The sequence below is a fragment of the Epinephelus lanceolatus genome, chromosome 3, assembly GCF_041903045.1.
Source record: "Epinephelus lanceolatus isolate andai-2023 chromosome 3, ASM4190304v1, whole genome shotgun sequence".
NCBI lineage: Eukaryota > Metazoa > Chordata > Actinopteri > Perciformes > Serranidae > Epinephelus > Epinephelus lanceolatus.
Genome location: NC_135736.1, coordinates 28128407 through 28150821, shown reverse-complemented (window position 1 = coordinate 28150821; position 22415 = coordinate 28128407). Strand labels below are relative to the sequence as shown.

The 22415-nt window shown below is 41.6% G+C and overlaps 1 protein-coding gene across 1 annotated transcript in view; it reads right to left on the bottom strand.

Annotated features, from left to right (window-relative positions):
* The window catches only part of tbc1d9 (TBC1 domain family, member 9 (with GRAM domain)), a 30796-nt gene extending 10330 nt beyond the window's left edge, over window positions 1–20466 (bottom strand). The window contains exons 1-9 of the mRNA XM_033624420.2: window positions 19708–20466; window positions 7997–8107; window positions 6310–6428; window positions 4418–4646; window positions 2864–3125; window positions 2010–2217; window positions 1597–1803; window positions 1310–1474; window positions 666–816 (exon numbers count right to left, since the gene is read on the bottom strand). Of these exons, the coding sequence (XP_033480311.2) occupies window positions 666–816; window positions 1310–1474; window positions 1597–1803; window positions 2010–2217; window positions 2864–3125; window positions 4418–4646; window positions 6310–6428; window positions 7997–8107; window positions 19708–19828 (1573 nt within the window). The 5' untranslated portion in view covers window positions 19829–20466. The remainder of the gene's footprint in view (window positions 1–665; window positions 817–1309; window positions 1475–1596; window positions 1804–2009; window positions 2218–2863; window positions 3126–4417; window positions 4647–6309; window positions 6429–7996; window positions 8108–19707) is intronic.
* Between the last annotated feature and the right edge of the window lie 1949 nt (window positions 20467–22415).

The window sequence follows — 22415 nt, the reverse complement described above, 5'->3', positions numbered from 1 at the left end:
TGGGTTTCTTGCACTCTTCTTTTGGCTCCCTAACCCCGGTGGTTCTTAACCTGCGGGTCAGGTGTCTCCCAAAGGAGTCCCTAAAATATCTGAACTTCCCCAGACGATGCAAACTATTTCTGTTACACAAAATATTTTTCTTCTCCTTTTTTTGGCTTTTTTATTCTGAAAAACTATAAACTTTACCTCTTTAGGGGTCTAAAAATCTTTCAAAATAAAAGCTTTTGCTCGATTTCAGATCCTGCCTGAGGCACTACATAGGCTAGAGCTGCCACTACATGTTTGCAAATCATTTTCAGTCTTAAGTAACCTGAATGCTCATGAACACTGTGTCATGAATAAAATGGTAAACTAACCTTAACCATGTGTTTGTACACGCTGCAACACAGGACGAAGTTTTACTGTAGTAGTAGTATTGTGTCTCACAGTGGCTACTGAAAACTTTCATCTTGTTCTCATACTGTTTATTAGTCATTAGTCTGTGGATGAACGTCACCTGTGTAAAGAATGTGTCATGTGGTGTTTTGATCGAGTGTGAGCACGTAGTACGCAGGGTGTGGTCTCCTCAGGTGTATGACTGAATCGTTCACATGTCTGTATGCACGGTGTGTCACAGTTGTGCCTGTGTTCTCAATATATTTGGGACTCTCTGTACATTTGCTCACCAGAGAAGAGTAGCCACAGGTCTCCTCTCATGCTTTCAGGAATCCCCTTGAGGACCAGCTCCTTCGTCTTCTCGGTGCGGTACATACACACCCCCTGTCCGTACTCTGCAAAGTGGTTCTTCCACGCCTGCTCCTTCAGGAACTCCTTCGCCTTAGCAAAGAGGGAAAACAGTAAGATGCAATAGCTCGAGTACAATCACTGTAATCTTTTTTTTCCATTCAGATTTCTGCTTCGACGACTCCACAGCAGTGGTTAGATTGATTTCTTGCACACTCCACATAGCAATAATGCTGTAATATTCTATAACGCAGGGTCACAGTCCCATTGTATTAAACTTCAGAACAGGTCTTGCTTTATTTATACAGTCTTACACAAGAAATATATTCTTGCTGAGTTGCCATTAGCAGTAATCCTCCATGCAGCTTTATATCCATGCAGTGTAATGATGTAAAAATGGCAATTATGGAAAGGCAAGCACAAAATGTACAATGTTCAAATAAACTGGAGTCCAGTGCTACAAAGAGCTTTAAATGGAGGCAGAATGAATCAGAGTATTATTAAATAAGGTGTTACGATGTGCCGCACTACACTTGAAAAGATGAAAAGCTTTTAATTGTATTAGACAAAAGCTCATACAACTCACCAGCTTGGGATTGAACTCCTCAGGTGAGCGGCGGCGGTACATGGTCATCAGGGCTTGTGTGGCTGTGGGCACGCTGCTGTCGTTCAGGTTGAATGTACGCTCGCTTTCTGAGCCCAGACTGTGCTGTGGGCTGCTGGAGAGCAGGGATCCAGGCTGGGAGTAAACCTGGGGGGGCACACATCATATTCAAGCTTTGGTGCTTTTAAATGTACGCAGTCACCACCACTGTTCATAGTCACTCACTTATTTTATAGATCTTGTATTTACTCAAAGAAACTATTTTTTACCTCATCATCTGAGCTGTTCAGGCTGCCAGTGAGCTCCCTCTCTAGGTAGATCTTGGAGGTGGTCTGCTGCAGGAAGTCAGAAATCCTCTGGACCAGGAAGTCTCGGTCCTTCAGGTTAGCAAACAGGAAAGTCATACGGTTCTTGGTGCTGATGGAGAGCGGGCTGGGCAGCACGTTGGAGCTGTCTGCCTTCTCCACAATGGTCACCTGGAAAGATGACGGGGAGCATTCACAATCTCATTCAATGGAGTAACGAATGACAAGCAGCCATATCCACGAGACACATTCACATATACTACGACTACTGTTTAGATTGAGGTGCTTTTCCAGCTTTTGTAACTCTCATTAGTAAAATCAACCATCTTGCAAGCTGTTTATAAAACAGAGGAAGACGTTTAGACAGAACAACTCACCTCTCGTAGCGGGATGATGAGGCTGCACAGCGTCTCTTCCTTACTGGTGAAGCAGATGTAGTTGGTGGACACAAACATCTGTCCCAGGATGTGCATCTTGTTAAAGGGGGTCCAGAGGGTGCAGTCTGTGTGTCCATCCAGTTTTTCATCTTTGGGCAGACGAAAGAGTGCCCGGTAACGCTCACTCTTAGCTCTCGCATCCAAGTCCCTATAGGATGGAAATGTGGCATCATATTAGATGACAGATTCTTAAAAGTATATGATGTATGTCAACAGCTTAGTGTGACATAATCATAGCGCTTAGAAGGTAAAAATGTGATATACCAAAAAAACTATACAGTGCTTGTGGTTTACTGTAGGCTATTATTTTGAACGAGAGTCGGCCTGTTACACTGACAATAACAGTCCAGTGGGTAGTTTATTTCCTGATGTTACACAATTTTGGACACACACAATGAAGTATCTGTGTACAAACAGTGAAGTGTTATGCAAGAGAAACCATCACACAACCCCAAACTGCAGTTAAAACAAATCATGCTTACAATTAATGTGTTGACAAAGCAAAAATGGGATCTTGAGGCCATTCTTAAGGGCTTGTAGAGATCTACTAGAGTTCAAAAGCACAATACTCTTCTGTTTCCTAACATGTGAGTCATGCTTTTGCAGTAAAAGCAAAACTATTATTTAACATTATTTTTTTCATCCTCTTTCGTCAAGTGTCTGGATAACCAACTGCTGTACAAACCATAACACATTAATAATCAATCGACGCCTAATGCCTGATGCCTAATGCCTACACAGCATTTATTATTGATGAGCAATAACATTCCCACTCTGCATCAGCTCATGCTCACCTCTTTAGTGCCGACACCTTCTTGGGTGACTTCTTCTTGAGCTTGGGAAGCGAGCGGTCCTGCTCAAAGCCTTTGTTGTCCAGGAGCTGACGCATGGCGATGTTGGCCAGCTGCTCGGCCAGCTTAAAGGTCTCGTTGATGTTGAGGAAGACGGAGAAGACGTGCTCGTTGATGCGGGTGCTCACCTTGATCGCGTCGGGCAGCAGGAGGGTGGCGCTCTTCTCCAGCTGGGTGATATCTGCCCAACGCACCACCAGCTTGGCTGACAACCACAAAAAGACATTAAAAGGAGAGACGTTAGTATGTAATGAAAATGTAAGACAAACCAATGGACAAACATAGACCTAAGAATAAGGTTTAAGACTTGGAAAAGGTTTAACTTTGAAAAGCATGCACCCAGGCCTGGATAGGAGTACACTTGACCCCCAAGTCCAGTTCTTTTCATTCGTGTGAACACTGTGTACCGTACTCTAGCATGATGCACTGATCTGTGCCCAACCCCACTTCAAAAGGTTGTCTCAAGTACGGTAAACGTGTAGTCCAGTAAAGTATGCATCAGGTGTGAGCACCAACTGTACCAAAACACCAAAGTACTTTATTTAACTTGGCCACAATGAGTTTTTAGCCAGTTATGAAACAGTCTCAGTTAAATAGCAACACCTCTATATCAGACCACAGTGCAGCCTGTCATGGACTGAACCAAAACTGGCTTCACTGCAGCCTGTAACCTGTAGCCAGAGATCCAGAAGGAGGCCGAAAGCTCCACGCCTGACAACAGTGCCTACTCGTCTAGTCAGGAGCTTTGTCTTGCTGCTCCACTGGTCCCGACTGATGGCAGCCCCCGGGGCAGCAGTGTCCAACTATGGTGCCCTTTTCCACATCGTAGCACAAAAAATGTCACATGGATAATGACGCAAGTGTACTTGGGTACAAAACAACATTACTGATGTGAAATCTGAGTGGCACAGGAGTGGAGGGGGGGGAGACGTTTGTACTCAAATCAATCGTACCTAACATGATAATGCCTTTAGATATTCACAGAGGACAACAAACTCCCAATCAAAATGATTTAACAGTCCATATCACAAGAATGAGACAGAGAATCAGGCAAAAGGAAAGCTCAGGAAGACTGGAATGATATTTGGGTTAGTCAGACGAGGACCACTTACATTCTGTGACTCTAAAGTTAATACACATTATACAAAAAGGTTCTCAGGGACAAAACCAATGCATTGTATAAGAAATCATGTTGGCAAGGTCACTAAGATAATTTATGCGTGGGCAGAATCCCAGATGAGCTGACACAGGATGAATGGTTTTTTAAAACGCTTTTGGCTGCTAGTAAAAAAAACAAAAAACACATGGAATGGCTGCAAGCAAAACCAAGGACGACTGGATAATCTGATCTTTACCTTAAGACTATAGCAATATGTAAAATACTGGAAATAAATGAACCATATATACTGTGCCTCTGAAGCGTAGCCCAGGACATATGTCACTGATTGATAGTGACTGACTATGTGCGCTGAGAATATGAAAGCATCTATATCCAACCTTCTTTTCCTAGTAAGTAGGAGTAGAAGCAGAGGTGGTTGATGCTGAGGTAAAGCCATCCCTGTCGTGGCATCTTGCCCTTCCAGTAGCTGCAGGAGTAATAGTTGACCAGCTTCTCCTCCTCCGGCATCCCGAACAGCTTACGAAACTTGGCGCTGGCCTCCTTGAACTTATCTGTGTCGTCGTCCTCTTTGACGTCGTGGTTCTTGTTGTACTCTGCAATGATGCCCTGAGGCGAGATGGAAAGAGACAGAATGAGGTAATGAGCTTGGGGATTAAACAATGGGATTGTAACTTGAGGAACAGCAGCTGTCAATGTGATCGATGTTTTCAATCAAATTGTTATGTATGTATCGAGCATGGGCTACTTCAGTTTTAAGTAAGTCGTAGGCGCCATCTTTCCAGCAGTAAACTAGCAAAACTTTTCTCAGGAGTTGATGAAAATTTTGTGGCTTGGTCTAGACTTGCTTTATCCGACTGTCTACAAATCAACAAAGACATCATCTCATTAACATTAGCAGAACAATGTTATGGCACATCTTAAACTCAAGCAGCTGAAGCAAACCACTAAAAACAGAGAGTTTTCTAACATTGACAACCTTTTCTGTTCCATTTTCAAAATCATACAGGTCCGTAGTAATATGTATAATGTCACAGTGCTTTTTTTCATCTCTTTTCTGTCTTTTTCCTTTAGTGTTTCTTTAAAATCCCATTACAAATAAAATAGAACAATTTGTGGCACGGAGGGAAAAATGGGTCAATTATGTAAAACCCCACAGGCCTGATTTTGTTTTTACAAATCACTGAGTATATTGTAAGGAAGAGATCACTCCCTAACTGTTCATAGTTTTCCCTTGTAATTTTTGTTTTTTATTTATTTATTTATTTTTAATTCTTTTGCTCTGTATATGTGCCTCTGGAAAGCCCACTGGGATCTGTGACAAACATGAACATCTGACGTACACATACAGTTTAGGTTTAATGTTAAATACCAATAAAAAGTAAATTACCAAAATAAAATTCCATTAAAAATAATTGCATTGTTAAATATACATTTTTATTTTTCTGTTACAATATGAGCTTTGTAATAATAAATAATTGTCAGATAAAAGTATTTCGATGTAAAACTTTTTTTGGTCGGTGAGTTTTTAGTTTCTATAATAATTCTTACTATCTTCAAATTATTTCAAAAGGTGGTAAGCTGGCGTGTGCACGTTAATGCATGTGTGTATCCCATTGGCTAGCTCACTGTCACTGTTTTGCACTGCGCTCATATTGCGTCATCACAAAAGCACAGTGCCCACCCTCTGGTTTCCCCCTTGTTAACACAGTTAGCTTTGTCAGCACTGTTGTGCAATGTTTATGGAGTTAGCACAGTTAGCTGCTAGATGCTAGCTCAGCCATCTCTATTGTTTTTTAATTTATAGAATTAATTTCCTCTATTCCGTTGATGTTTGTGTTATAGTAAATTCAACATGTCGTTAAGTTAAAAAAAGTTTTTCATCTATGTAAGTAATGTCATAGTTTATTTCATTTAGTGAGCATCACTGCTCTGCTCTTAATCATGCAGAACACAATCACTTGGTGGACATGTCTATATACAGTATGTACAGTATATAACTTGTTCTGCTCTGTGGCGTTCAATAGACAACACCAAAGTTCCTCTGCTAAATGAAATGCATTGAGGAGCTATCAGTTTATTTTTGGATCCACCATCTGTGAATGATCTACACTCTGAATGTCTGTGAGCAACAAATAAAACATTGCATAACAACATCCGTCATTTCCATCTATAATCAAAAACAATCACCTCACTATTTTACACAGGACATCTTTGCATTTAAAATCCAGACATCAAACTACATTTCTGATGTAACAGAGTGAGCAGTTACCTGAACTTTTCCTTTAACAAAGGTGGTAATGTCATTCTCATTCTCAAAGATGGAGAGAGTCTGCAGCAGGTTATGTTCCAGCCACTCCCAGTGCTCTGTGATCTCTTTGCGGGAGGTTCCTGCAGAGGAGAGAGGAGGGAAAGTCAGAGCACCCAGTTGCTGGGCTCACAGGAGGAACATGACAGTGTAATATTTCAGACATAACTGGCAGTACAGTCATGATCTAGTGAGGCATTACTGGTGTATTCTTAAACAGTGAGTTGGGAGATCCTCTTTAACTGGAGGACGTGCTACTGCTTGCAAATGCATCAGTGCAAGTCGAATGAAATGCATATCTTCCATGTCTAAACAGCAACACCATAATGACCATTTTGTTACTGTTATCAGTGATCAGTGAGGTCAAAACTGATTTTTTTGGCTGCAGGAGACAGATCACAGTAATGGCTGCCACTGTGGACCATTATCCTTCAGCACTGCTGCAAACAGCCTTTCAGTGAGTGCACATTCACTGAATTAGCAACGTCTGCCAGACTGCTCCACTCTCCAATCTCTGGGCTGAGGAATTAAGGACTGGGAGGGGAGGAGAGGTGGGGAGCAATTGCTATTTCAGAGCCAGGCTAGTCTTTGGTAGGCCTCCATTTCAGAGAGATAGGGAACACAAATAGTATTCATTTCATGTACACATTTAAAAGGAAACAGCTGAATTAAATGCACGATAGCACTGAACAAAATCATCTTTGCCAGTGTTTTAAAAGTGTTTGACACCACATATAAGTACAGCCGTTTGATCCTAACATCATAATCTTATCAAGCAGCATCCTGATTCACTTCTATGCATTCCCAAAGTTTGTGGGTTGCATTTCTGAACTCCCACGTATATGCAAATAAAGCACGACGAGAATCACTTGTTCAGGCTTCGCAAATGTTATTATTTTCTTTGTCCTTTCTGACAGTAGACTAATACCATGTATGTAACAAGCAACTTGGGCTTCAGGGAATTGCACAATTCTTACAGTTGTAGACTAAACAAAAGAAAATAATCAGCAAAATAACTGATAATGAAAATAACTGTTAGTTGAAGCCCTGGTTTTATATTGGAAGTGTAAAATCATTTCCCCAACATGAAGCTCGGATGATTTCATATTCAATGACAGACTGAAAATGATTAAACAAAAGATTGCTGCCTCTAATCAGGCTGGAGTGTGGCTGCTACTTAGCATGATTTACTGCCACAGACGGTCTCTCGCTGGAGATAACAAGTAAAGCTTTGTATACATAGAATATGCAGATTACATTATTGTGAGACACCAGCTGATGACATGAAATCATAATGAAACTCCTTCAAGTGATCAGCCGAAAAAAAAAAACACAACATCCACTCATATCGATCCCTGCACCCGATCCTGTAATCCTGCCCTTTAAAACCACCGAGGCATGATGTAATGCTTGGCATTCAGCAGCTAACATGGGAAAAGGCAGGATGTCTGAGCATGATGTGCTGTGTGGTGGCTGGGGGAGGGATGTGCAGGGGGTAGAAACCCAGACGGGTCTATACTGGAGTAACACACATCTGTGGGTGCAGATAAAAGCACCTGAAATGTTGAAAATGAACAAACTGAATTTTCAAAGTAGACTTGAGGTTAGATCAAGTACATGCATTTAGAGTGAAGAGCTAAAGTGCACATACCATGAGCAATGATCCAGTAAACTAAAGAGTCAGGAGTCTGGTACAGGATCCTATACGGGGCCATCCGAGCACTGGAGTCCAAGACGACATCCAGGGTTCCAACCAGCAAACCTGCAAGAGTCCAAAACACTGTTATTAAAGACTGAAAAACAAATACTTCACACTTCTTCACAGAGGCACCTCTTGTTCTGGACCAAAAACAATAAAAACCTCACACTCTAAAATTAACCGATGACGCAGGTTCAGCTGTAAAACCCTCACAGACATGTAACAACCATAAATGACCATGTGAGATGCCTAACAAATAAAGTGCATTAACATTTTTAAATCATTTGTCACACTGAAGCAGAGGGGAAACCCATGAGATGCTGTGGTTTAAGATTTGAGTATGAAAACATCCTGTGTCTTGGGCATCTCTGCCCTACATTAAATGCATCTGTTTACTTGTCAGACTTGTTAGGCATGTTAGACCCGTGACCTGATTGACTCTGGGACATGATAACTCACAGTGATTTAGTTATTTGAAGCCAGGTGACAAATGACAGCAGATAATGAGTAATGTGAAACTAATCGAAAGGCTGAGAAGGTGATAAAAGATAAAAGTCACCTGAGGAGGATGAATGCGCTTATGATATGAAATAATAAAGAGCTATGATGCATCTAAAGGTTTAACAGGTGTCGGTGTTTCTCCAGCAAGGAAAACATGAGGCGTGTCCTGAATCCATACTGCATACTGATTTATAACAGGTTTTCTGTGTATAGAAAAATGACTGAATGACTGAAGCATACTCAAAACCAGACAGGCTGCATACTAAACATGCTTGATTTTTTTTTAATGGTGCTGCTAATTCCACAATTCACTGCACAAAGGAATTGGAGGAGCTTCTCACAGCTGAAAAAAAAAATCATAAATTGTGAGTGGTGGCAAAACCGCTCCAGACAGATCTTGGAAAACAAAAAATAATCAGCGTTAAGAAAATTATTTTGAGGGCGTCGGTGGCTTAGTGGATAGAGCAGGTGCCCCATGTACAAGGCTGTCATACCCCCTCTCTCTCCCCCCTTCACGCTTGGCTTTCTTATCAATTAAAATGCAAAAATGCCCCCCCAAAAAAATTATATAAAAAAAAAAAAGAAAATTATTTTGCTCTCTACTTCAAAGTTTTAACTTGAAGGGGCGTTCAACGACATAAATTGATAGATGTCTAAAGGTGCACGTATTGCATAATTTCTTGTTATGGTAAAAAAATTAAAGGGATACTTTGCTGTTGTTTAACCAGCTTTGCATCATTACAATGTGCATAATGTGTGTAAATGAAGTATGGTCAACTTCCATGCTCAACTCCCAGCTCTTTCCGCTGGCTCATGGGCTGTTCTTAAAACTGCAGATCGCACTTCCACATTTTGTATGCCAGCCATCACGGACACAAAGAGCATAGAAGCGGATTGAGAGAGTGCGATGTATCTTTGTCTGTCAAAATCCGTGCTGATCAAATATATACCAAGATTCGGTTGCTGTGTTGCCTGTTTCTCACCCAGAATGTTTTCGGAAACATATTTTAGCTTACTGTTTTACTGCAATTTGAGATCATTTGTCACTAGCTGGCTGCTGTAATGTTTCTTGTGGAAAACCCACCAAGCTCGTATTACGTCACCCACCAACATTTTGTATTTTGGTCCGGTGCGGCGCAGTGCATACTGGTAGTTGCAGGTTCTCTTTCAAACCTCGCTCAGTATCTTACTACGGGAAGCGCCTTCAAGCCTGACCGATCATGGAAGCTCCAATAACACCACGTCTGTCACCAATCATCATCCCCTTTATAAATGCCTGCAGCATCCTGCCAGTCATTCTCGCTCTCTTCCCGGTGAAGATCACGAGAGCTCCTCAGCTGTCCTGACGTCCACATTTTCATTTAACTGTTCTCCAAGGCAGCCATAAAGGTAGTCACCGAACATGGGGATCTGGTGTCAGGATTTTTGCATTGTGTATTTTGTTATGAAATCTTAAAATTGTTCAGGTGGGTGTTTTCGTGTTGTGGGGGACATTTACCTGGTTGTACCATACGGAACAGGCTAATTCATCGAGGTGAGCTGTGTGTCTGTCTTTCTCACTGCAATTAGCCGTCAAGGTTAATTTTCATTTTCGCTAACGCCAGCATTATTAATGCAAACCACCAGATCCTCTAAGGGGAATGCTGGTGGTGGCTGGGCAAGGACGTGGAGTCCCGCCCTTGCCCAGCCGCTTGTGGACTGGTAGTTGTAGGTTTTCTATCTCTTGAGCAAAAGCAAATGCTACAGTCCTTTCTCTTTTTTCTCTGGCCATGTTCCACAAACTTGAATGAATGACTGACTTTATTTCGAGCAAAACAACAAATAAAAACAAAACAAACAAAACATCAACAGACATGCTCAAAAAGGAGTAGGAAGAAGCGTACATTTATATAACCCTACCTCCCTCTCACTATTCATGTCTACTGCAAAAACAGTATGCCATGGCAATTAGATTATAGCATGGTTTTGGGACACAGTGATGAATGTAAACAATGCAGGTTTCAAAATATTTAAAGATATACACTTTAATTTAAAGACTTATTAACAGTTACAGCTGAGGACTTGATGGACCGCTCACAAATGATTCACTCGCTTTTGCAGCTGGTTTATTATAAGATGAGAAACCTTTGACCCTTCACTAATGATTTTATTATCAACTCCACAGCCAAAAAGATTTTCACAACCTGGAAACCCAAAAAGCTGTTCTGAATAATGGCTTTTGACTGATCCGAGAGCAGATACAAATTAAAAACCTTTGATACAAGTTGGTAATTAGAAAGTGGCGTCACAGTCACTTGCAATTTAGAAACCTGCAGCGAGCTACTGTAATGTGCAATTGTGATAGCATTTTCCGAGCTGTTGGTTGCTGTGAATATTCTCCTAAGTTCAGAGGAGGTATACGTTCGACTGTCATGAGAGACGGGCTATTTTTGCTCAGCGGCACATCAGGGCAACACTCTGTATGAGTCATACAGAGAGAGGATGAGGAGGAGGAAGGGGAGAGAGGAGAGACAAGCGAGCGAAGCTGAAATGTTTTCTTATTTTCGGAGGAAAACAAGTCTTAAGGACAGACAGGCACCATAAAAACAAAAACAAAAATACATCAGTGTGGTTTGGACTCACTCATCATCCCTTTGCTCTAATTGTCTGCCATCTATCCTCCTCATGTCCATTCCTCTCTGCCTCTGTCCACATATCTGACATTATTAGTTCTCATCAGTCCCTCTCACCATCAGCAACAATAAAACAACGTGGGCCTCAACAAATAGCTGATAGACCATGATGTCTCAATAACACTAAGAGGGTGATTGCAGTGCCAAATGTCATATGTCGAAGGCCTCAAATTAGAGCCACCGCACACACACAGAATATTCCCTTGTATTTGCATCCACTTAACCGTTTCCACAGGGCTGCAGAAGTCAATCAGCTAAAGTGGAGTCCTAATCACAGTGAAGCTAATGAGATGATTCAGCTTGACACTGGTTAAGTCCCTTCGTGAGAAACAAACAACTGTTGTGTGTGAAGACAACTTCCTCTTTCACTGAAGTAAATCACAAGGTTTAAAACAGTCATAACAAAAAGTCAAACAGTTGCTCGCAAGTTGACCTCAGAGAAGGCTTTTAACATGTTAGCTTATTAGCTTTCCTCTGAAAATAGTAAGTGATACAGCACATGCAAGTGACTGCTTGCGGTTAAAATACACAAAAAGCGGCTAATTTGGGTTTTAGTTGTACAGCGTGAAATGAAAAGTTGAGCATTCTGCGTGTGAGTTGAGGTTTAACGCAGGAAACGTGGGGCTTATGCAAAAGAAAGGAGACCACTGAAGGTGTGAGACCACTTGACATCCACCCTGTCCCACCTCTGGTAAGACTGACACAAGTGAAACCCCAGACAGACAGAGAGACAGCTGTTTGTTCGCTGTTGTAGATTCAACGTGAGATGTTATTTATTTACAACCGGCAATCCCGGAACAGCACATACCTGTGCCGCAACATCACACCAAAGCCCATGTGACGGCTTGTTCCAGCTCACACCTCTGCCTTTACAGAGATGATTTCCCTCCACACGCTGAATGAGTGGGTGCACAACCAAAAAAACAAAGACAACACACAGCTGTAATGGTTACATGTTCCGTCTATTATTTCTGGAGGGTAGAAAAACAGCTCTGCCGTGTGATAAGAGCAGGCTTCAAGGCTTCACATCAAATCATGTGATGCTTTTTGCCTCTCTTCTCAGAAGCAAGGACACAATCAGAGTGCCCCATTGTTAGAGCGAAACAAATCACCTTCTCTGAAACATTTCTCACTCAGGAAACCAGACCAACAACATGAGAAAACAGGCGTCTTCTTCTTTGCTTTTGTTTACGGGTGATTGCTGATGTTTGCATTGAGCACACAAAGGAACACAATCTCCCTCAGACTTCACATCAATACTGCCTCAGAAACCTGAGACACGCCTGAATCATCATCATTGAGGCTCATTGCCTCCTCATATATGCAATGATATGTATTTTACAGCTTCTCCACCATTTCTCAACATTTCTCCAACAATGAAAACAAGTCATAAAGTTCAACATGACCGAGTGGCCTAAAACAGGACAGGGTATCTGTGACATGACACACTTTCAGCCACACGTACAGTAATCACCAGCTGGATTGTGAAATGTTGTGTTGTACAATGACTCAAATTATTGTGTAAGTTTATGCCATAGGTGTCAAGCTGCAGAACAACTGACACGACGGCCTGATTCTGAGGTTATTCACAGTTTGATGAATGCAGGTTTTGTTCTGTCTTATTGTTTCTGCCTCCTCTCTGAGCGAACAGAATAATGATGATCATGTCCACATATAAACAACAAAGGACGCTTGGATGCAAAATTTCCATTTGAAAGCCCCGTCATCTCTACACTGTCCTACAAACCTCTGTGCATGCAAACTCCGTTATTAGATAAGACTCTAAGAGACTGTTAAAAGCTGGTGGGTTATCAGGTTCAATGTGTAATGCAAATTACGTTAAACATGACACTGAGCAGGTACATCTCATACTGTAGACGTACTTGCAGCTTCACCAGGTAAAATTGTTTTTAACTCAGTTTTTATTTCAGTTTCAGCAACTTATACAATCATATTCATTTTATTGGATATTTTTTTTGTATATTTTTTTCCAGCTGTATCTACATAGTATAAAGCTATTTTAGAAAAGCAGAACAAAATTTGGGAAAATTAGATAATAATATTGTAAATAATTTAAAAAATAACTTTGGCTTTAAGGATTGATGTAGTGGCTTGTATGGAGGTGCAATAAAATAAAAATGATTAATAATAACACAAAAACCAGAAGAAAAAATAAATAAATAAAATGAAAAGGGAGTTATGTGTGGAAGTGTGTAGCAGTATGAGTGTGTGTATGCATAAGGAAAGAAGTTGAGTTGGGAAGACAAAGTTAAATGTATGATTCAGAATTCATTGAAGGAATTAGATTACTTTGCTGTAAAATATTACCATGTCAGGGCTCTATCTGTTAATAAATAAATCTTTTTGGAGTCTCAAGAAGTATGTTTTGGATTTCCCATGTCTTCTCAGTCCGTATCCTATATGTTGGGGAATCAGGTTTTAACTACTCACTTGCATTTAACTGCTCCTGTTAGCAATATCTGTAAAAGATGCTTTTTTGCTCTTCCTTCAGTGCCTTCTGGTTTTACTCCAAATGGTATTTTTAATGCGTCCTTTCAACGTTCCCTGCGGAGTTTTCTCGTTAACAAACTTAGCTACAGTATGGTCACATTCTTTCAGTCCAACAGATGTTTTGATGCGTTCCCTTTCTCATAAATCATCTGCAAAGATGATAGACTTTAAAATCTGCACTGATTCCGTTCATGTTTGCTAGCTCTTAATCTTCTTCCTCACTGCTGCATTTATTGGCACATTACCGCCACCATTAATCAGCAGGATAGTATAAATATGTGTACCCCATCACCTGCGCAAAAGACTCAACTAAACAGGAAACCACATGTAGAGACGTTGCTCCATAGCTCTACTACTGGTCCCAATCTCCAAACGGTGCACCTTAAAATCACAACTGAGAGTACAATAGTTTAATATTTAAGGGTTCCAAATGCTCCTCAGAGATTTATACGCTTTATAAGGTTTATTCATATAAATGGAGTTAATTGGAGTAAACATAAAATTCATGTGGAGTTGAACACATTTGGAGAATTTTTAGAAGGTCCTCTGTTTCACTTGTCAGACTCAGGGGTTTTTTTGGGGGGAACTTGGACAAATACCCAGACACTGTCATTTCTCCATGTTCAAAACCCAAAGGACCCTTCACCCTTAAGCCTTGTTTATACCCCTGTGAGACATTGTGGTGCAGGCCTCCACAGATGGCGGGCAAGCTGCAAGCAAGCACAAAGGCGTTTATGGTCAACATGCTGTTTGTTGCAGTGTTCTCCAAAATGTCAGGGGGCGTACAAACTAATTATTCTGTAAAGAAGGAAGAAGCCAACCGAGTGTTACTGGCAAAATGGCACAGACCAAACCTGCAACTCTTCAATGTCGAGGAGGAGTTGTAATATAAAACAAAACAACTTTCATTCACATGCTTTATCACCTTTAAACAATCCCTGTAAGGAAAGGAGTCAAATATTTAAAACAGCAAATGTATAATACAGTTTTTTACAGTTCTTTACGCACTAAAATGAAAATTTTCACACAATTAACAGCTCTTTACACTCAAGAAGCAAAACACCTGTCCATAGTTGCACAACAATAAGCACAGACTCAGCTTCACACTTTTTGCAAAACATTACACACAGTGATTTGCAAAACTCTACACGCATTATCACACCTTAGACACAGATAAGGATTGTGAGGTTACTTCCTTCTCATTACAAAGCCCCAGCTTGCCAACGACCACACTAATGAACGAATTGGATAATCACATCCACCTGGTGTGGAAGCACACAGGTGCTTACTGTAAACCAAGCGGACCACATGCAGTACATTGTCGTTTGGGACAATGTATCTTTCCATTGATCTGCTCTGGTCCACAATTGGTTCCATGAGCACCCTGAATTTGCAGTCTTATACCTTCCACCATACTCCCCATTCCTAAACCCAATAGAGGAATTTTTATTTGTCTACAATTTACAGTAGTAAGAAAAACTACTATTTTGTTCTGATTTCATTGTTGATCTGTTACTGTAACTGAGTATGGTAAGAAATAAATATTTTCAGTCTGCAGCAGTCTGCAATCAGCGTTGTGTTTGTTTGTTGTATTTGTGTACTTTCTCTGTATACCTCAAAGTAATCATGAAGAATGTTGTGGGTTTGACAATATCTTTTTGTCATCTAAATTATCCCTTACATAAAAATGTCTGGCAAAAAAGTCTAGCACTAGACCAGCTACTTCCTAAAATAGGGGTTTTTACAAATGTATTTTGTATTGATCACTGTAGTGTGTAACTGACTGCAACAGTGTCTGATCATTTGGAGACTGTGTTAGTGAGATGAAAACAAAACAGCATTTTTATAAATGTGTGTATATGTTTTGACTGAAGTGTATATGTTTTGACTGAAGTGTATATGTTTTGACTGAAGTGTGTCATTTTGCAAACAATCTAGGAGTTATGCAAATTGAGTGTGGTGTTTGGATAATTGTGTGAATATTTTGAAAAAAGGAGCCCTGTTTTCAAAATTGCGTGTAAACAATTGAGAAAAACTGTAATGACTTGTAAACAATTTGATTTATCTGGCAAAATATTTACTCAAATATAGGTTTTTAAGATCAGTTTTGAAAGCATTTAAAAAACACATTTACCATCTTCCTAAAATCCTGCGACATATTAAATTAATTATTATTTTACTTCTTAATTCAAGTGATTTGCTTTTGTGGCAGTCATGTCTGCAAAGCCCCGTGCATGCAGCTGGCACCTTGTTCCAAAAACTCAGAGGTACATGAGCAAGCACCCGGACAACTTGCAGAGTCTTCACACTTCACACCAGTGGTTCCCAACGGAGTCCAGATTTCTCCTTAGTCATTAGTTCGAGGTCCACACAGTTTAATATATTCAGCATCACACTTGTGGCTGGACATGTCATCAAGCTAGTTTGCTGTCTCCTCACTGCTCTTCAGAACGGACCCACGACCCACTTTTCAACCGCGACCCACCAGTTGGGAACTGCTGCTTTACACAAAATGTGTGATGACATCATTTTTGGCTTGTGGACCCTCGCGCGGGGGACACTACAGTGTGCACAAACTGCAGCTGTCCATCTCTGTTCATGCAGCCACTGTGCTGATGTTTCATAGTGATAAATCAATTATGTCTGAAAATCAGAGAGTAGCGGTCTGGTCGAGCACAGCAAATACACATTTGCCTTTTTTCACCAAAGCTAAGCAGCCCTCTGCCTCTCTGACATCTGAGCTTGAGCCTGGTTAAGATGAACATGCAGATTTGTGCCTGGCTCTGTGAAATGCTGCATCCTTGTGCAGCTGATTGGTTGCCCCTCTCCCTGGAAGATGAGCTTGTGGGCAGTGCCAGTGTCGCTGGGCACCGAGTGCCAACTGGCACACAGTACAAGTCAGCAAGCTCAGCATTTACATAACAATGACATCATCCCCCAGCACCACTTAGCACGCTTTGTGTTGCCAAAGCAAGAACTCACCAGGGACTGAGAAAAAGATGCTGTGGGTCTCATTCTGTATTAATAATATCAAAGAGGGTCATGTCACAAATATCATATTCTAAATGTGTAACCTGTGCATTAAAAGTGGCCGTATGTCAAGTCTGATACCTGACACATTCAGAGCATTAATATAGCAGCAGACCACTTTTTGCTATGTGCAGGTATAGTAAATGGACCTGCACTTCTATAACTCTTTTCTAGTCTTCTGACTATTCAAAGCCCTTTTTACACTACGAGCCACATTCACCCAGCCACACACATTCATGGTGGTGGAGGCTACCATACTATACAAGGTGCCACCTGCTATTCAGTTTACATACTCACACACCGATGGAACAGTCATCGGGTTCAGCTTCTTGCTCATGGATGCTTCGACATGTGTCTACCTTCTGAGCCACAGCCGCCCTGTACAGCCATGTAGTGGGGTAATACTGTCTTGAGCAGAGAATGATGTCCCACTACCTTTGTGTGTGTTGTAATCTGAGCTTCTCTGTTTGCTGTCTTGGTAGCCTGACCAGCTGTGCGTGCATGTTAGTGCACGTATCTCATTGGCTAGCTCATCCCCACTGCTTTGCACAGCGCACACACAGTGTTGACCCCTGATAACACCGTCCTGATCCACAGAGGCGGAACCAAACAGTGTTGTCGAGGAGTCGCCCACCCTCCGGCTCCCCCACAAATTAACACCATTAGCTCCGTTAGCACTGTTTGTGCTGTTAGCACCATTAGCTGCCAGCTCAGCCACCTCCATGTTGAGAGCTGTGTGCAAACAATCCTGGCTCTGACTCTGAATCATAGATATGGACTGAATATCACAGCTCCTTTAAGCCTTTATTAGTCAGACTAGGGTTGGTGACTATGACAATATATACTGTGAGATGAGCATTGTTATATCCCTTTAATATTTAGCTGTATTTGGCGTCCATTGGTGTGTAGTCATACGAGACTTTTGCTTCAATATGATGACGGACTTTAATTTGTAATGTATTTAATCAACTGAATTAACTATAAACCAATATTCCTGTCTGGTTATCATATTCATAAAAGGTTCTGTGGTTTCCATCCGTAGGGTCAGGTCTTTCACACAGAGTCGCTAAGTCAATTTAAGCTGTCGCAAGATAAATACCAGAGTGAGAAATAATAAAACAATTAAATTCTAATGCACAAAAATATATCTGTTTTGCGATTTTTTCTCCAGTATTTGCTCCTTAATTTAACTTCTCTTTACTCTTATCAGTACTTCTTATTGTAGGGTCACAAGCAGAGATAGATCAATCCTACACAAAATTAGGAGACCGGTATGATAAAAGATTTTTTATCTCCATATCGCCCACTGCTGAGTCAGACTGGTCCTCAGTGGCAGAGATTTGACTCTTATAGTTACTGGTGTTAGAGCTCAATGAGCTGCGACACTGACTGACACCAAGTGAGAAATTCTCAGCAGGGAACAGAAACTGAGCTGATCAAAACTGATTAATCACAGAGGCATTTTTTTCACTTCAGTTTTGAGTCAAAAATGCCTTTAAATAACCCTGATTTATATTGCTATAAACACATGAATGGCTGTTCCGAAAACCAGATTACCAACTGGGCAAGGAGGGGGAGGGGTGTGACTTCAGCAGGACCACCAGGGGCTCCAAAATGCTTCCCTGTTTGGAAGTTGGTTTGTGATAGTTTAATTATTGTGAATTTGCTTTGGAATGAAGCAAATGACATGATCTTGCAGACCACATGTCAAATACAGCATTAAGACCTTCATTATTCAAACCAGTGGTTCCCAAATGGTCCGGCCATGGGGTCCAGATTTCTCCCTAGTCATTAGTTCAAGGTCCACACAGTTTAATATATTCAGCGTCATACTTGCGTTTGGCCATGTCGTCGGGCTACTGTGTTGTCTCTGTCAAGAAGCTGCCGTAAGTCACTTACTCTACAGCAGGAAATGGGATTACAAAATAAAAGCTCAGTGCCAAAAAATTGCTGTACTTAAAGATAAAATGTGTTTTTTAGGAACTTGGCACGTTTGCAAGTCACTTGTGGTCCATTCAGAATGAACCTGTGACCCATTTTTGGACCGCGAACCACCAGTTGGGAACCACTGATTTGAACTGATACAGGTGCCCAGCAGCTACATGCTATATGTATCAGTATAACTATCTTGACGATGTTAAACAACCTCTCATCTTTTAAATTTGAGGAAGTGCCACACTTCGTTTTAAACTCCAGCCAGCTGAATCCAGGTCAAGGAATGAACCACATTTTAACATTCAGAGTGAAAACAGGACAGCAGTCTGTTAAAATGTGAACCTCAACCTGTCCCTCCTCCTCCTCCTCCCCCTACTCTTCCTCATGCTCCTGCTGCTGCTTGACCCATTTTGGGTAGAATAAGCAAGCGAAGAGGAGGAGGAGTGAGAGAAGGAAGAAGGGGAATGATTCAGCATGAACAAGCAAACACACCATGTCTCAAATACAGTAGATGCAGTGTTGTTGCTGAGACTCCACAGCCATTAGCAGCTGCTCAAGGACGGCTACTAGAACTACTATTGTTTGCATTGATGTAATGGTTGAAATCTAATTTCTCTTGCAGACAGGAACAGCCGTCTTTTTTACAGGATAGTAAACTGTAATGTGACCTAACTTCTGGAGCAATTGTGTGATAGGATAGCAGATGGGCTGGACTTTGTCCCTTGATGTCTTGGTCAAAGGTTTATCCTTCATTAAAGCAGGCTGACAAGAGTGTGATTAAATCAATTAGTGGAGGAAATACCAGCACTTAACTGTTGACATGCAGGTGAAAGGCCACCTGTGACAGCTGATCATGTGACCCTCCTAACATTATGCTGTCCATGTGTTTCCTTAACTCAGAGACTCCACCTGACATCCTGTACTGTCACTCAATCAGCTGTCACCATCTATAGCCTCTACATTTAGACAATAGATTTTCTTTTGCTATTGATCCATGATAATAATAGGACTCACCGGCCAGACCTCCGCCTCCATCTCCGTGGCCCTTCCGTTTCTGAAGGATGAAATATGGATTTGCTCTCTCGGTGATCCATAACGCGCCCGCCAGTAACACATCTTCGGGACTGACCCACATAATTCTCCTGGTTTTTAAGGGAACATTGAACAAAGAGGACTGCCTGCTGCTCCGTGTGACTGTGTCCAGCAGCGATTATTAAATTATTAAACACAGATGTAGGCCTGCTCTCCTCCTCGACCCTTCAAATGTATCTCTACTACTCAATGTCCGAGCGAAACTAAGACGCGCATGCAAAGTGTTGCTATAATTAAACCCAGCAAGGCACGGATCGGATCGGATCGGCCTGCAATGTAGAAGTCCAACACCAAATTTCCTGCACGCAAACCCTCCTCTTGCAGCACCGGTGTGCAGCACAGGCTCGTAAATAAATGAATTTCTTGGAGGTTTCGCAGGCAGCCTGGCTCGGTTTGCTGCCGCACAGCAGCGCAGTGTTGGATCAGTCTTTGTTGTCCATACTCCGAGGCAGGTGCGATCCCGTCAGCGCCGATGTTTGCGTCGTTTAGCGGAGAAAACCTCGTTGCAACAGATCTAAATAAACAGTAAACAGTCTCTAGGCTCTCCCAGCTGCAATGCCAGTCCGTGTACTGAAGCAGAAAGACGATACTTGAACTGTAAACCCGACAGTAGCGAAGCAGTCTTCTCCTCCTCCTCCTCTTTCTCCGCTGTAGCGCAGCCGCTGCCGCACGCAAAATAAAGCAGCGCGTCACGGACTGGCCATGACGCGACGTCAGCGTGCAGAAGGAGGGGGCACGTGATGAAATAATGAATGTATTAATGACTTTAGAAAAAAAAATACACTGTTTAAAAACTACTACACAACTTTTCATCTTTACAGTCTGTGGTTAAAACAGTAATAAACTCAAGTAATACACATTTTTATTCTAACACTAATCTTGACTTTTGTGTCCGGTTAGGCTGCGACCTCTCACAATATAATCAATTTATTTTTGTTTACAGACATGACAGGTTTGTTTACCTATTGATGAGCAGTAATCAAAGGTCTACCCACTGTTTCCAGTGACAATGTCACTAACCTCATGAGCTGTGGGCTACTGTAAATCTGTAAACATGGCTGTTGGAAACTCGTGAGATGTGAATCACAAACATTTCCTCTGTTCTGTTTCCAGTAAATCATCTGAATAACCCCCAGGGCCAGATTTACCTGGCTAACCTGCTAACCTGCCAGCCCCAAACCCCCCTAATACACACATTTCCCAACGCATTTACCCAAAGTGAGAGTCACAGAAACAAATAATTTCTATGCTGCATTAGTAACCTGCCCTAAACATGCTTTATATCACTTTGTTGGTGGAGTTAGTGGAGTGGTGTGGTGTAGGGTATACGCAGCTATACAGGGTGTACCCACTGCTTTTTTCTGACTGTTCACAGTATGCCCACCTGTCAGCCAAACAGCCACTGGAATATATAAGAGAGTACATATACCCACTTTCTCCTCAGTTACCTACATGGGTGCATTATGGGGAAATGGGCCCCTGGGCACAGATATGCAAAAGGCCCCACCACTTCTACACAGAAGCAAGACACTTTGTGCTTTGTATGTTTTATGTCTACTCATGGTAGTTTTGTGACTCTTTGTAGTTGTTTGTGTCTGTTTGAGGTCATTTGTGTCCTCCTATGTTTTTAGTCATATTGTTTCTCTTTGTCACTCATTTGCATAGTTTTTGTGGTCTTTTTGAGTCTCTTCCAGGTCGGTAACAAGGAGTTTAAAAAGAGGAGAAGTCACAGCACCGTATTGCTTTACATCACTGTGGTACAACACATACTGTAAAATCTGGTCTGCACTTGCCAAAAGGCTCAATAGCTGGTGCACTATCATAGAACATGGGGGTGATTGATTCATTTCACTGTGGCGTCTGCAATCTGAAATATATTTATACAGATATAACCACTGCGACAATACCATGGGCAGGCGACCTGTCCAGGGTGTACCCCGCCTCTCGCCAAGTGTCAGCTGGGATAGGCTCCATCTCCCCCCAACCCTTAACAGGATAAGCGGTTATGGAAAATGAATGAATTAATGAATGAATTATGAAAAACATCCTGCTTTCTATATGAATATGTTCTACTGTATATCGGCCGCCATCCACTGGAGTGTATCCAAAATGTTCTGTCAGGCCGAATGCATCTAAAGGAGCTGAAAATAGCACACCCAAAAGAGCACCTGAGTAGACACCATCCCTTTATTCCTGTCATCGTCTGCTGTAACTATCCCAAATCACAGCTCCAGTTACATTGCGGAAGTGTCATACCCTGTAGCTCCCATGGAGTCAAAGAGCGTGTCCCAGCCTCTTTTGATTAGCCTTGGTCGGTACATGCTGATTTTGCAGGTGAAGGCCTGAGGGCCCCCTGACTCTTTGGGCCCCTGGGTCTGTTTCCGATACGACTGTTCAGTAATCCATACATAATAACCTGCCTGTCTACCTTGTAGTACACCCATCTCATCAGCTACCACTGCAGCACAGTTCTTTGTCTGAAATTCTAGTGGTGATCCTAAACTTTCCAAAGAACCATAACATAGGGCCAAAAGAGTTAATAAAAATGCTGGAGCCATTTTAGGACTCTTATTATTTCAGTTTGAATTTGTACTTTATTTGTGCACATTACCAAACTAATTCAATTCATC